The 14,405-nt window shown below is 35.3% G+C and overlaps 1 protein-coding gene across 2 annotated transcripts in view; it reads left to right on the top strand.

The window, feature by feature from the left end:
- Positions 1-14,405, top strand: part of IQCM (IQ motif containing M) — a 486,330-nt gene that overhangs the window by 190,981 nt on the left and 280,944 nt on the right. For both annotated transcript variants that reach the window (XM_070474777.1, XM_070474778.1), the window contains exon 8: positions 13,414-13,529. In XM_070474777.1, the coding sequence (XP_070330878.1) occupies positions 13,414-13,529 (116 nt within the window). The remainder of the gene's footprint in view (positions 1-13,413; positions 13,530-14,405) is intronic.

Raw genomic sequence — 14,405 nt, forward strand, 5'->3', positions numbered from 1 at the left:
TTAGTCTTTTTCTTAAGGCCTTCAACTGATTGGATGAGGTTCACCCACCTTTTGGAAAGCAATGTGCTTTACACAAAGCAAATTTAAATGTCAATAATTTACAGATATCTTGACTGAGGCGTCTAGATATGTTTGACTAAATATGTGGGCACTGTGTCCTAGACAAGTTGATACATTAAAATTAACCATCACAAGTGGGCACCATGGCATAAACAAATGAGTGGAGATGAAGTTCAATACTCTATTAGATTAAGGCAAGTAGAGCACTTTAACTAGAGGGAAAATTCATATATGGGCATAGTAGTTAGTAAAATCACTAAGAAATGCCCATAAATTTGTTAATTATTCTTAAAGTTGCTCCTAAAATGATACATAATATGTTTCTCGAAAGAACCAAATTTTGTTGAATTTGATCTTTGGATGTGTAGGAGTAAGAAGACAGAGCATCTGTGAAATATTTTATTAGTACAGTCAATTTTAATTTATTAGTAATAATGGAAACAGGGTCCACATGGCTACTGAACTTCATAGATAACATTTAATATGTTAATATTCAGAATTTTTATCAGAACTTAAATTTTAGTAGTCATAACAAGTAGAAACCTTGATTTGTGTTTTATCTTTGCTTCCTTTCTGGTGATGGTTGAAAGGACTGAAAAGGACAAGTTGAAACTGATTAATCCTTAAAATTAGATTGTAAATGTTGATCATAACAATGAAAGTCCTCATTTTTAGCTTGTTTCACAAAATCCTGTTTGTTATATTTATGTATGATATTCACTGTAGCTTTATAGACTTGGGCTTTGCAAATCACTTTGTACTTACACAAAATTTTAATATAGTTTTCTACAGTTTTCTGCCTGCAGTTGGGATTTAAATTTTCACTAATCATAAATAGTCTATACCTTGTAGTGACAATCTCACTCATTACTAACTATGATTAGGAGATTAGAAAAGAATAGAGTGAAACATTTGGAATAAAGATATAAGCATAAACAGGGCTAAGATTTTGTTCCATGATTATCCTTTTGTTTTTGTCACCAGAGTCTTTTTTTCTTACATTGAATGTGTTGCTTTAATGAGCTTTCAATAAAGATAATGATGTATTAATGAACTTCAATGTTCTGACAAGCTGATCATCAAACACAGATGCAAATATAAAAAAATTAACAGTCTTTCCTAGGGGATTTGATTCTTAGTTTTATTTCCTAATTCCGTTCCAGAATTTTTAATTTTCATTCCAGAATTTGCACAATAATTCTAATTCATGCATAACCTGTGAGTATGAGGAAAACACAATTAGGATAGCTTTCCTCAAAAGGTGGTGAGTGAGGTATGAACCTTACATTCAGCCTATTCAGAACAAAAGAAAAGAAGAAAATACAGACAAAAATATGATCAAACCACTTTCAGCAGTTTGGCATATTTCTGTCCAGTCCTTTGGCTTACAAGATTTTTTTTTTGTTCATAATTAAAGGTATAAGGTATATGAAATTTTAATTTTTTGTGTAATGTAAAAAAATTCATAGGCAAAATTTTTATCAAAACATAATACAGTGTATGTACATATTATTATTTTCTTGACCAATCTCCCATTACTGGAATTTTATCTTATTTCTAATTTGATTATTGTGTTTGGATCCTGAGACCACCCCAGGGCTACTCAGTGATTTGTTCGGAGGACTCATAGGACTCAGTATGTAGTCCTATCAAGAGCTCAGGTTTACTGTAGTGAAAGGATACAATGCAGAATCAGCAAAGGGAAAAGGCGCATGGGGTGAAGTCCAGAGGAAACCAGGAGCAAGCTCACAGGAGTCCTCTTCCAGTGAAATCACATGGAGGTACTTGATTCCTCCAGCAATGAGTCATGACGCGTGTGAAGGGTTATGTATTGGGGAAACTCACTACAGACTCAGCATCCAAGATTTTTACTGGGACATGCTCACATTGGCACCGTCTGCTTAGCATGTAGCAATAGTCCAGACTTTCAGAAGGAAAGCTGATATTCTGCCTAAATCATATTGTCCGTACAATTTAGGCATAGTGAGATGCCCTTATCTTTCAGGGAAAATTTTTTATCAGTGGCTAGGGAACTGTTTACCCTCTTAAGTATTTAGATGCCAGTTGAGGCTCAACCTGGCAAGCATCCTTTTCTAAGAATAATAGTGTTATGCTATTATTATTAATAATATTATTAATTAATTATTAATAATATTAATATATTATTATATTATATTAATAATATATAATATTATTAATATATTAATATAATTAAATATTATTAATTATAATAATTATTATTATTCTGAGTTATGCTAACCCAGAAACTAACTTGATTTCTGCACAGTTATAAATAATGCTGTAACAAGCATCTTTGTTAATAAATCTTTTGGCACATTCCAGATTATTTCCCTATGAAAGATTCCTAGAAATTAATATCACATAAAAATAAGAGCTTTAGAAGATTCTTCTTACTGATAATTACTTTCCCAGAAGTCTCTTCAAATTTTCATTTTCACCAAACAGGTATGAGTGTGAACACCAAAACAGGTAAGATCCATATGGCCCACACAGCAGTACACAATAAACTTGGAAGAATTCGTTTAAGAAAAGTTAGAGTTGTACAAGATGAACAGAAGACTAGTCATTGCTTCTGTTTGCAGGAGGCAGACACTAAGAGCACTCCCATTAAATTATCACCCAATGTACAGTTTTCTCCTAGACCTTTGGCATTTTTTTGTCTAGAGACCTATGACATCATTGTCATCTGTAAACCACACTGGATCCAGTTCACTTTAACAGTCATTTGTTATAAACACATGTTATAAACACATGTTATAAAGCACATGTTCTGTACCAGGCATTTCAGTTGTGTGGGGGATAAGAGTGCCACGGGGCACAGTCCCTGCCCTCCTGCTGTTGCAGGCCACTCCCAACATGAGCTTGCATTTGTCAGATTGCTTCTTGAAAAAGATTACAGGTGAACTGCAATCAAGACGCATTTTCAGGGACTTCTCTGGGGGCCAGTTGTTCGGATTGTCCTTCCAATGCAGGGGGTGCCAGTTCCATCCCTGGTTGGAGGGCAAAGATCCCACATGCCTCATAGCCAAAAAACAAAAACACAAAAAAATCAGAAGCGATAGTGTAACAAATTTAATAAAGACTTTAAGAGCAGTCCAAATTAAAAAATAAAAATAAAACAAAACCTTTAAAAACAAGTGGCGTTTTCAAATCGCATATTCGGATAGCTACCCCTGCTTTGCAGGAATGAATTTGTGACAGACCTGGTACCCTGACACCTGCTTTAGTTAATCAAGAGTCTTTAGGTTCTAAGCCCGAGACCAACATTTTCCAAAGCTGTAGGACATAGCAGATTCTCTTTTACTTCCTGGGAGGCGAATAAGTGTTTTGACGGGGGAATAAGAGTTTTGATCCTCAAAATGTTGTGATGCCCCTGCTCTCAAAATATGTGTTGATCATTGAGGGCAAATTTAAAGGAAACACTTATTTTTGTATGTATGTTTTGTTAAAAGAAGTTCAAACTAATTGTATTTTCTTCTTTATAAATACAACATGTCCTTGTTAGAAAAAAAAAAGGATTAAAATTTAGTCTCAGTGTGTTGCCTCCTGAAAGGTAAATCATTCTTAAAGTTCTGTGATACTTTGCTTTTGTTCATAGTTTTTAACATAATTTCACTTATTTTTACCTGAATTTTTATGGCTTCATTTAAAATACGTTTTTCCCAAAACTTACTATTAGCTGTAATAAATTTCAGAAAATTTGGAAAATGCAGACCACTATCAGAAAAAAAAAAAGACAGTCCTCTAGTATTCCACCACCCAGAGATACTCACTGCTAAATTCTGGTATATTTTCTCGAATCTGTTTTCCAGGTATATTTTTATCCTTAGTTAAACAGCAAAGCTCCATAAGAACACTCAGAGAGTGTTTCTATGATGTAAAGAGGATCTTTGTGAGGGGTGATGCCCTGACTCAGGCAATTCAGTTTGAACTTTTAAAAGGAGAAAAGTCATATTTAAGTTCTGTGAGCCTGAAAATAGTCATTATATTTTTGTTTTTCTTATCTGGTTTACTGGGTCTCTGGGTACATGTTCCAAACGTTTAGCCATTGTGAATGCCTGACAGAACAACACTGGTTATTGCTTATAGAGCCAGATTCCATTTAAAAGAATCTTTCATTGGAACTATGAGTGAGTTCAAGTGTATACCCTAGGAAACTAATCATCTGTTTCCTGGGAAAGTAAAATAGCAAAAGAAACTATGAGGTAAGGCCTGGCAGGACCAATCTTTACATCAGAGTCACAGCATCCACATACCGTAAATGATCCTTCTAGAACTGAATACTGATTGCAAGAAAAACTTCTGGAACTTTTATACCATGATTTCTAAATTCTTTCATCCTTGATTTTGATTCATGTCTTAGTCTTCAGATAAGTGTTTGTTTATTTACATACACAAAAACACATGTTTTTCTGAGCAGCTTTTCAGGGCATTGGTATATTTGAGAATGATTTTTTTTTTTTGGCTGAGCTTTATACATTGAAAACAGTTTTGTCACAAAATTTCTGTTTCACACCTTTTCTTTTCTTTGGAAATTCTGTTGATGGTATTCTATTATGTATGGGTTCTTTTGCTGTTTCACAGAAGAATTCTGAAAAGAGCCTGAGTTTTACAACTTTGAGATTTTTCTTCTTTTTAAATATATATGAATTTTTCTTTAATTTTATAATTAAAATTTTTTTATTCCTTTACTTTTGCAGAATGTACTTGCATACAAATCCCTTTTAACTTTTCCTAAAACACAATGAGCCCCAATACTCAGAAGATGCAAATTTTGTTTTCAGCTCAGAAAATTATAATTCAATAGTGTTATTTTTTTCACTCCTGATTGTTCTGTTTTCATCTTTGGTAAAGTATATGATTTCTTTCATGTATGTTTATCTTTTGTCCTCTTTAATCTGTAATCTTCTCTCTCATAATTTTTGTCTTTGGATACTTTTCTTCTGCATTGTGCGAGTGCTTGCCAAATCCAGTCATTTGATATTCTGCACTATCTTTTACATCCCCACTAACTCTGAAGTACACTATAATTCTGCCAAAATTTACAGAATTTACAAAATTACATTTTTGGTGTCCTTGTATTTCCTGTCTTTTAAAAAACACGCATTTCCATTTTCATTTACCTTACAAATATTATTTTTAAGTCTTTAATTTATCCTCGTTACTTTCGACTTCTAGTTTTAATTGGAGTTTAGTTGATTTATAGTAGTATATTAATTGCAAGTGTACAGCATAGTGGTTCAGTATTTTATAGATCTTACTACATTTAAAGTTGTTGTAAAATATTGGCTATATTCTTTGCTGTACAGTGCATCCGTGTAGCCTGTTTACTTTATACATAGTAGTTTGCACTTCTTATTCCTCTACCCCTACCCTGCCTCTCCCTACTTCCCTCTCCCAACTGGTAACCACTAGTTTAATCTTGGTATCTGTGAGCCTGTTCCTGTTTTTCTATATTCATTTATTTGTTTTATTTTTCAGGTATTACATGTAAGTGATAAAATAGCAATTTGTCTTTCTCTGTCTGACTATTTCCACTAAGCATAACACTAGAATACTGTCTTTTTCCATCCATGTTGTTGCAAATGGAAGAATTTCATCCTTTTATATGGATGAGTAATATTCAATTGTATATATATATATATATATATATATACACACCACCTCTTCTTTATCCATTCATATTTGGTGGACACTTAGGTTGCTCCTGGTTATTTCGAGTGTTTATAAGTAACGTTATTGTTAAGTAATGCCGCTATGAATATTGGGATACATGTTTCTTTTCAAATTAGTGTCTTAATTTTCTTCAGATATATTCTCATGTGATATACAAAAGTAAATTCAATGGATTAAAGACTTAGATGTAAGACAGGAAACCATAAAACTCCTAGAAGAAAACATAGGCAGACCATTCTTTGATATAAATCTTAGCAATATTTTTTTACACCTGTCTCCTAAGGTAAAGGAAACTAAAGCAAAATAAACAAATGGGGAAAAACACACAAACACCAAATGGGGCCTAATTAAACTTAAAAGCTTTTGCACAGTAAAAGAAACCATGGACAAATAAAAAAGACAACCTAATGAATGGGAGAAAATTTTTGCAAATGACTGGTAAGGGGTTAATATCCAAAATATATAAACAGCACATACAAATCAACATTCAAAAAACTCCCAAACAACCAGATTAAAAATGGACAGAGAATATGAATAAGCATTTTTCCAAAGAAGATATATAATTGGCCAACAGGCCCATGAAAATATATTCAGCATTGCTAATCATCAGAGATATGCAGATCAAAATCACAGTGAGATATCACCTCACACCTGTTAGAATGACTATCATCAAAAAGTCTACAAATAACGATGTTGGTGAGACTGTTGAGACAAGGGAACCATTGTACTCTGTTGATAGGAATGTAAATTGGTGCAGCCACCATGGAAACAGTATAGAACTTCCTCAAAACACTAGAAATAGAACATTCTCATTACTCAGCAGTTCTACTCCTTGGTGTTTATCCAATTGGTGTATAAAATGCTAGTTCAGAAAGATACATGCACCCCCATATTTTGGCCTCTATTTTGAAGAGTTGGCTTGCTACAATATAGTGGCAATGCCAACACTTCTCTAAAATTTTCTTCTCAGTCTTGTGAAATATTTTGCTAGATTTTTAGAATTGTAGACTGCATTAGTTTTCCATGGCTCCTCTAACAGTTTATGAAAATTTGCTAGCTTAAACCAATACAAAGTTATTCTTCAGTAGTTCTACAGGCCAGAAATCCAAAATTAATTGCATTGGACTAAGTCCAGGTATCAAGAGTCTGGACTCAGTCAAGACTTTGAGGACCCTAGGGAAGAATCTACTTTGCCTTTCTGAAGGCTGCTTACATTTCCTGGCTCATGACCGCTTTCTCAGATCACTCTGGTTTCTTGCCTCTGTCATCATATTTCCTTTTCCCCTTCTAGTCACATCCACCCCCAACCCCCCTTGTAAGGATACTAGCGTGTAGTCTGTCAGGATAATCCAGGGTAATCTTTGCTTCTTAGGATTCTTAATTTAATCTTACCCATAAAACCCTTTAAGTCATATGTGCTCAGGATGAGGATATGACATCTTTGGGGCCTTTGTTCAGTCTACTGCAGGGAACTTTCCCCTTGTGGCGCAGTCATGCAGGCTTCAAACTTGGAATGTTCTGGGGTTCACACAACCGCTTAGGAATTGTCTAAACTTGGACAAGTGAGTTAATTAATTTTCTCTGCTGTTAAGCTGGGATAAACTCACCACTGAGCTTGTAGGTTAATTTTGCAGATAGATCAAGTAATGTATGTTCAGGGCTTCCCAGGTGGCACAGTGGTAAAGAACCCGCCTGCTGATGCAGGAGCTGTAGGAGACATGGGGTCAATCTCTGGGTCAGGAAGATCCCCTGAAGGAGGAAATGGCAACCCACTCCAGTATTCTTGCCTGAAAAATTCCATGGAAAGAGGAGCTTGGCAGGCTACAGTCCTTGGGGTCACAAAGATTTGGACACAACTGAGTGACTGAGCACACACATATACAATATATCTTAAGTGTTTAGCAAACTAGGCCCTCATTAATGTTAACTGTCATTGCCATGATTAATGTAGGCCCTGGTGTGTTTACTCTACCCTGAATAAGGAGAAACAGATCTATGCAAGTGAGTGAGATCTACGCATGTGAGTGTGTTCTCTACATATGGAGAACATGGTGGATTTACCTCAGCTCCACTCCATGTTCACTTGATTATGTTGGTCACATTTTTTAGTTCTATACTTGATGAGCAGGTGTCAGTACCCACTTACCCATTTGGAATATACTTTGGTTCTGCCAGTGCGGGGCCTGTCCTATTCCACTCCTTTGTTCTTTATTCTTTTTAGCTGTTCAGCACATGAAAATTACAATCCCCACTGTACATTGTTATCGAGACCTGCCTGTCTCACCCTCTGCACAGTTCTTTCCTTAGAATAGGACTGTATCAAATCCTAGCATTAGGATTACTTCATTCCTAGTTGTTTTCTTGCAGTTATGATGTCAAGTGGATTGTGATGGATGGGGTATGGAGAGGAAAGTGGTCCTCAATAGCTGTACCCACATTTTAGAGAAATGGCTGTTTGTTCTGTTCATTTTTTTTAGGTGGTCTTAAGCCTCTTTCTAATGGCTTTCAAATGGGCTAGGGGTTTGTTATTATGTAAAGATCACTGATTGCTTTCCTCAATTCCCTTCCATTATTCTAATTATGAAAAAATTTTTCTCAGCTGATACTAGGTGAATGGTTAAATTTAATTTTTGTGACCTTGAAATTTTTGTCTTTTTTATTATAGTATTTTATTTTGGACTATAAAAGGGGCTGCCTCAGTCAAAGGTTACAAACCATATTGAACCAGAAATCATGATTCTTTTTGAATATTTTTTATTTACTATAAACTTGGAAGTATCTGCCAATCTTGTTCAAATACTTGATAATTCAGAAAGATATTATGCAATAGTGATGGTACTGTTCCATTATATTATATCCTAATCACAGCAAAGTTCTCACATATTTTTCTAAATTACCTGAAGCTTATCTTGCATCTTGTTATTTCCTCTGTATCTACAGCTATTTCCATTAAATAGCCAAAAAAAAGAAAAAAAAAAAAAAGAAAGCTATGTTGTATTTGCTATCTCTCAGCACACTTAAATAGAACTGTTAAGTAGAACCTAGTATAAAAGGAGTTAGTCATATTCCTTAGATGTTTTATAACATACAACTTGGGAGCATGGATATTCAGTAGATTATAAATAAGTTAGTTTGTTGGATCTTTATTTTTACTGAATTCTTTTGGAAGCAGTTCATTATAAATAAAAGAAGGTAAATAATTTAAGTAATTTTAGAATATATTCATTTTTTACTATAAATTGACAATATAAATTGATTTAAATAGACATTTCAGTCATTGATTCTAAAATTTGAACTAATGCAATAGATGGAATTCAGCTGCCCAAGCAAGCTTCTAGGGTTTGATTATTCAACTGATTAAGATGCTATTTGTCAACTCTAGTTTACCACCCCTTTTAATTATATAGATAATCAAACTAAGAACTGCTAATTCTGTCTCCTAACTATTAATTGATTGTAATTACCTACAGATTAAAACTGCATGTGCAATTAACTCAAAGAATTAATTGATAGAAAGGAGTTGATAAAAGGGAAACGGAACGGGCTTGGCATAAAAAAGGCTCTAAGGGCACAGGACCACTGAACCCACTAGTGTCTTGGGCTCTGTCACATCCTCATAAAGATACATCTTGCTTGCGTCTGGACTTTGGCTCTGTTGGAGGCAGTTGCTTTGATTATTTCTTACGGACATTTGGTTTCTTGGTTGACTGAAACAGTATAATTGAAACGTTTAAACTCCTATTGTCTTTGGGTTTTGTACTGATATTCGGACAGTTTGGACAAGTCTGCTGCTTAGTTGCTTTAGTTATTTCCGACTCTGTGCAACCCTATGGACTGTAGTCCAGCAGGCTCCTTTGTCCATGGAATTCACCAGGGAAGAATACTGGAGTGGGTTGCCATGACCTCCTTCACGGGATCTCCCCAACCCGGGGATCAAGCTCATGTCTTCTGCATTGCAGGCAGATTCTTTACCACTGAACCACCAGGGAAGCCCCTGGGGACAAATCTATCCATTTGCAATGTGAAGGAAATGCTTGTCACTGCAGAGATCATAGAAAAATGATGAATGTTTTAACTAGCTAGAGATTTTTTTCTTATTTTCTCCCTATTTCCCATTTTATTTCTTCATTCTCTTGGTTATATCACTGGATGCAATCTTATCAGTTTTCTGTGAGTCATCTAGGTAATTTAGGTTTCTAAAATAATTATGCTTATTAGATTTTAATAGTATCTCTCACCTGTGTAAATAATTGGCTTATTGTTAACTACATGAATTTGAATGAAAATGGGAAATGAAATAAAAAGCCACCCCCAGCTGATACATATTTGAAATCTATTACCATTATACACATCAAGATAAACATCAAGAGAGAGAAGATGATCTGGTGAAAAATACTTGGCCCTGAAAAAAAAAAAAAATAGAATTTTAAAAGTCCCATTTTAAAGACTCTTCTATTGAATTAGATGTTTATGTCGGATGGGACCTTCCACTCTTAGCAGTTTATTGATGGCCTTTCAGCCAATGCCAGGTCAGCCCAGGAGCACATACTGAACTTATTTTTGGGGCACAGTGTTGTATTCAATGTTATGGACAATACAAACCAAGTGAAAGACTCTCAAGTCTAGATAGGGAGATGAGATGCGAAGAAATCAACAAAATAACATGAACTAGTGGTATAAACATTTTCAAAGGCCTAAATAACTATTGAGGAAATGTAAAGACAGAAGACATTGGTATGGATATTTGACAGTTTTTTTTTTTTTTTTAATGTTCAGATTTAGCTGCTATTTAGCTAATAATGGGCTTCCCCGCTGGCTCAGACAGTAAAGAATCTGCCTGCAATGCAGGAGATCAGGGTTTGGTCCCTGAATTGGGAAGATCCCTTAAAGAAAGGAATGACTACCCACTCCAATATTCTTGACTGGAGAATTCCATGGACAGAGGAGCCTGGAGGGCTATAGTCATTGGGGTCACAAACAGTTTGATATGACTAAGCAACTAACAATTAGCTAATAATTCCTTGTTAACCTGATGGGGGACTTCCCTGGTAGCTCAGCCAGAAAAGAATCTGCCTGCAACGTGGGAGACCTGGGTTCTATCCCTTGGCTGGGAATGTCTCCTGGAGGAGTGCATGGCAACCCACTACAGTATTCTTGCCTGGAAAACCAGGAGTTGGACATAACTGTGTGACTAAGCACACACACATAACTTGATGGGACCATTTGGCTTCTTTTCAAATATCGTTATTGCATTTAGCCTGCTGCTGCTGCTGTTGCTAAGTTGCTTCAGTCGTGTCCAACTCTGTGCGACCCCATAGAAGGCAGCCCACCAGTCTCCGCCGTCCTTGGGATTCTCCAGGCAAGAACACTGGAGTGGGTTGCCATTTCCTTCTCCAATGCATGAAAGTCAAAAGTGAAAGTGAAGTCGCTCAGTCGTGTCTGACTCTTTGTGACCCCATGGACTGCAGCCTACCAGGCTCCTCCATCCATGGGATTTTCCAGGCACGAGTACTGGAGTGGGGTGCCATTGCCTTCTCTGATTGCATTTAGCCTACATTTGTTTAATTTCAGAGTATTTCATTCTTGCTGGCTGATGGTACTGATAAAATTAATTTTTTTTCATATGTTAATGTACAGCCTACTCTTATGCTGTCTCTCTTTCATACATGCACCCTAGAATTCAGAATCTTCACTTCCCTGTGGCATTACCTTTGAAGCTTATTGGCTCTGTGAAGGGTTTGTGAAGGCTTAGTATGACGTATGACTTCGGTCTTCTTCAAACTATCAGCTTATAACTTTCAACTGACTTTGTGGAATAAACTGGAATTTGTTGCATGTCACCTTCTGTGCCTGGCTTCTTAGGAGGAGTCATTAGCATAGATCAGTGTGTGAATGATCACCTTGAGGATTTTAGTGGAGGCTTTACTGCTTCCTGAAGTGGAAAAGTTATAGCTATATTTTCCAGTGTGATACCTGTATACTGAAGAAAATAATGTATGACTTCTCGATTACATGGATCTGTTTTGTGGGTAGACAAGATAAAATATTTGAAATGCTCTGGAACCTCTTAGAAAAATGTCATACAGCATTGAGTTTCATATTTACCTGTGCTCCTCAGTAATCAGGAAGATTCTCTTTTCCCTGCGAGATTTAACTTCATGAGGCTAATTCTAGTTTATCAGTGTTTACATAGTGACTTTAATCATATTACTAAGGAACCAGAATCATAGAGCAATTCCAAGTAAGATATTGTCCTTGCCCCAGAAGTGTTTATACATTTTAAAAGGAGATTGGAAAGAGACGCTTTGTTATCTAAAAGTAAGAATATTTACTGTCGAAGTGCATTGAGGCAAGTGGGTGGAATAGAAATAGTGCTAATGAATTAAAGAATACTTCAAATTAGTCAACAAGGCTTCATAAGAAATGTGGGGGCTTACACATCTCAATAACTCTTATGCTGTCCTTTTATGTCCCTCTGAATTTATAAAAGTTCCCAAGTAAAGTATGATGTGTATGGCCTTTTCTTTGCTATATTCTTTTCAGATAATATTTTCAGATTCTCTATGGTCTACTCATTATTGGCATTGCTTCCATTAAAGAAATTCATTTCTTCATATTGTGTTATGAATGAAATATATCATTTATATGTTGCCTCTCCTAGAGACTTTTCCTTTTTGATAGAGGGCATAGACTGACTGAAATGGAGGAAATACATGCAAAATTAAGATGCGGTAGGATGTATGTGTGTGTATACTGATTAGGATGTCTCTGAGATAATATCACATTTTATTATTTTATATTGCTATTCTTCCTCCCAATATATAGGGCACTTAATTTATGGTCCTGTAAATAAATTGAAGCCATGAAATGAGAGACTGCATTACTTCTGATTTTTCTCTAAATTTATATGGAACTAACCGGTCCATGGAGGACTCTCTTAAATTGAAAGTTTCAGTAAAGAGTATATGTATATGAAGAAGTATTAGAAAGAAAATTGGAAATGTAAAACTAGTTTGATTCATTTGGATGGCAGGATTAAATTGTATTTCTGAGAAATAAGTGAACAAATAAATCTTGAATCTCCGCTTCTTTATTAAAAATTGTGTGCAGAAATCCTACGTAATAACTACTATGAGGAGAAATATGCGGGTATATACTGGTTCACCTTTTACTCTTCCAACCTATTTACCTTAAATACTTTCAATAATTTTATTTGCTACACAGTATCAAAAGTTCTGCCTTCAAATAATTCTAAATTCTCTTTTAAAGGGCTTATGTAACAGGGAAAGAGGTTTTCTTTTGTTTTTGTTAAGTGCTATTCACAAATATGATTTTGCTTTAAGCCTCTCTTACAAAAGAAGTCAGTGTACTTGAAGAGTCAGAAGAATGAACCTGTTAGTTTTCTGAGGAGCACCCTGCATGTCGTAAAATCATGAGAGCATCATGGTGTAAGGAAGCCTATTAATTGAAGCCTCTCTCTCTGCATTGCTATCACTTCTTCATCTTACCATGATTAGATGACAAGATGTAATTGTAATACAGAATAGTGGGGCTATAAAGATGATTTACTTTCATTTTTGTAACACTAAGCAGTATGATCACTGTGTATTTTTCCTGAATAAATATTCTTTTAACCTGCATTGATAATTTCAACAGACAGAACATTCTATGATTGGAGAGGATCTGTGTCAAAAAGGATCTCCCGTTTGACTCCTGATTCCAGTTGGCCTAGTTTCTCTGGATCATCATTAGCATTTCAGGATTATTCTAGTGTAAGTATTTGTAAAACCTGACACAGAGTTGAATTACCATTGTGTTTACTGGCAAATGATTGAGTTAATTTTGATATATCATGTATGATGTTACTATGAGCATAATTCATTCCTAAAATGATTCCCCATTGAAATTCAATTTTTTTTCCTGAAGTAATGCTTTTGTTATTTTGTGTCAATCTTGCTGATTACCTTAACTCCTAAATATGTGTATTAGTTTTTGTTTCACGGGTGCTAATAGCCAAAGTGCTCGTCACAGTGGTTTTCCCTAAATGTGATAGCAACTATTTTTGTAATGGTAACTAAGTTATCAGGAAAATACAGTGGAGGCCAGAGGAGAAAAAAGATGTTTGTAAGAAGTGTGGCACTAAGAAGTTTTAAAAATCCAAGCACACTGTTGTAGCCACATACTGATGGTTTATGAGTGAGGTTTCTCTAAACTGAGATATGGGAATCTGTGACTTGAAGATGGAATCCAGATTTCACATTAAGTTCACATGCTTATCAGGGTAAGTCCTGTGATGTCTCTATGTAAATAGTGAAAGTAACTCATATGTTCTAAAATTTTTAGCAATGATTTCTTAAGACTGCAAAATGCCATTTAATAACATGTATGTCACATAGTGTCTGTATAGGTGTCTGAGTTTTCTTACATCTCCTGTATGTTCTGCTTTGTATGTGACTGTGTCTGTCTCATCCTTTCTTTGCCTTTTTTTCATATCATTAATTATTTTTGTTTTTGACTCATCATTTGTATTAGTGTTCTTGGGTTGCCATAACAAAATGCCATAGACCAGGTGGCTTAAACAACAGAAATTTATTTCTCAAAGTCCTGAAGACTGGAAGTCCAGGGTCAAGGTGCCAGCAGGGTGGTTT

Source organism: Odocoileus virginianus, chromosome 12 (assembly GCF_023699985.2).
Source record: "Odocoileus virginianus isolate 20LAN1187 ecotype Illinois chromosome 12, Ovbor_1.2, whole genome shotgun sequence".
In the NCBI taxonomy this organism is placed as follows: domain Eukaryota; kingdom Metazoa; phylum Chordata; class Mammalia; order Artiodactyla; family Cervidae; genus Odocoileus; species Odocoileus virginianus.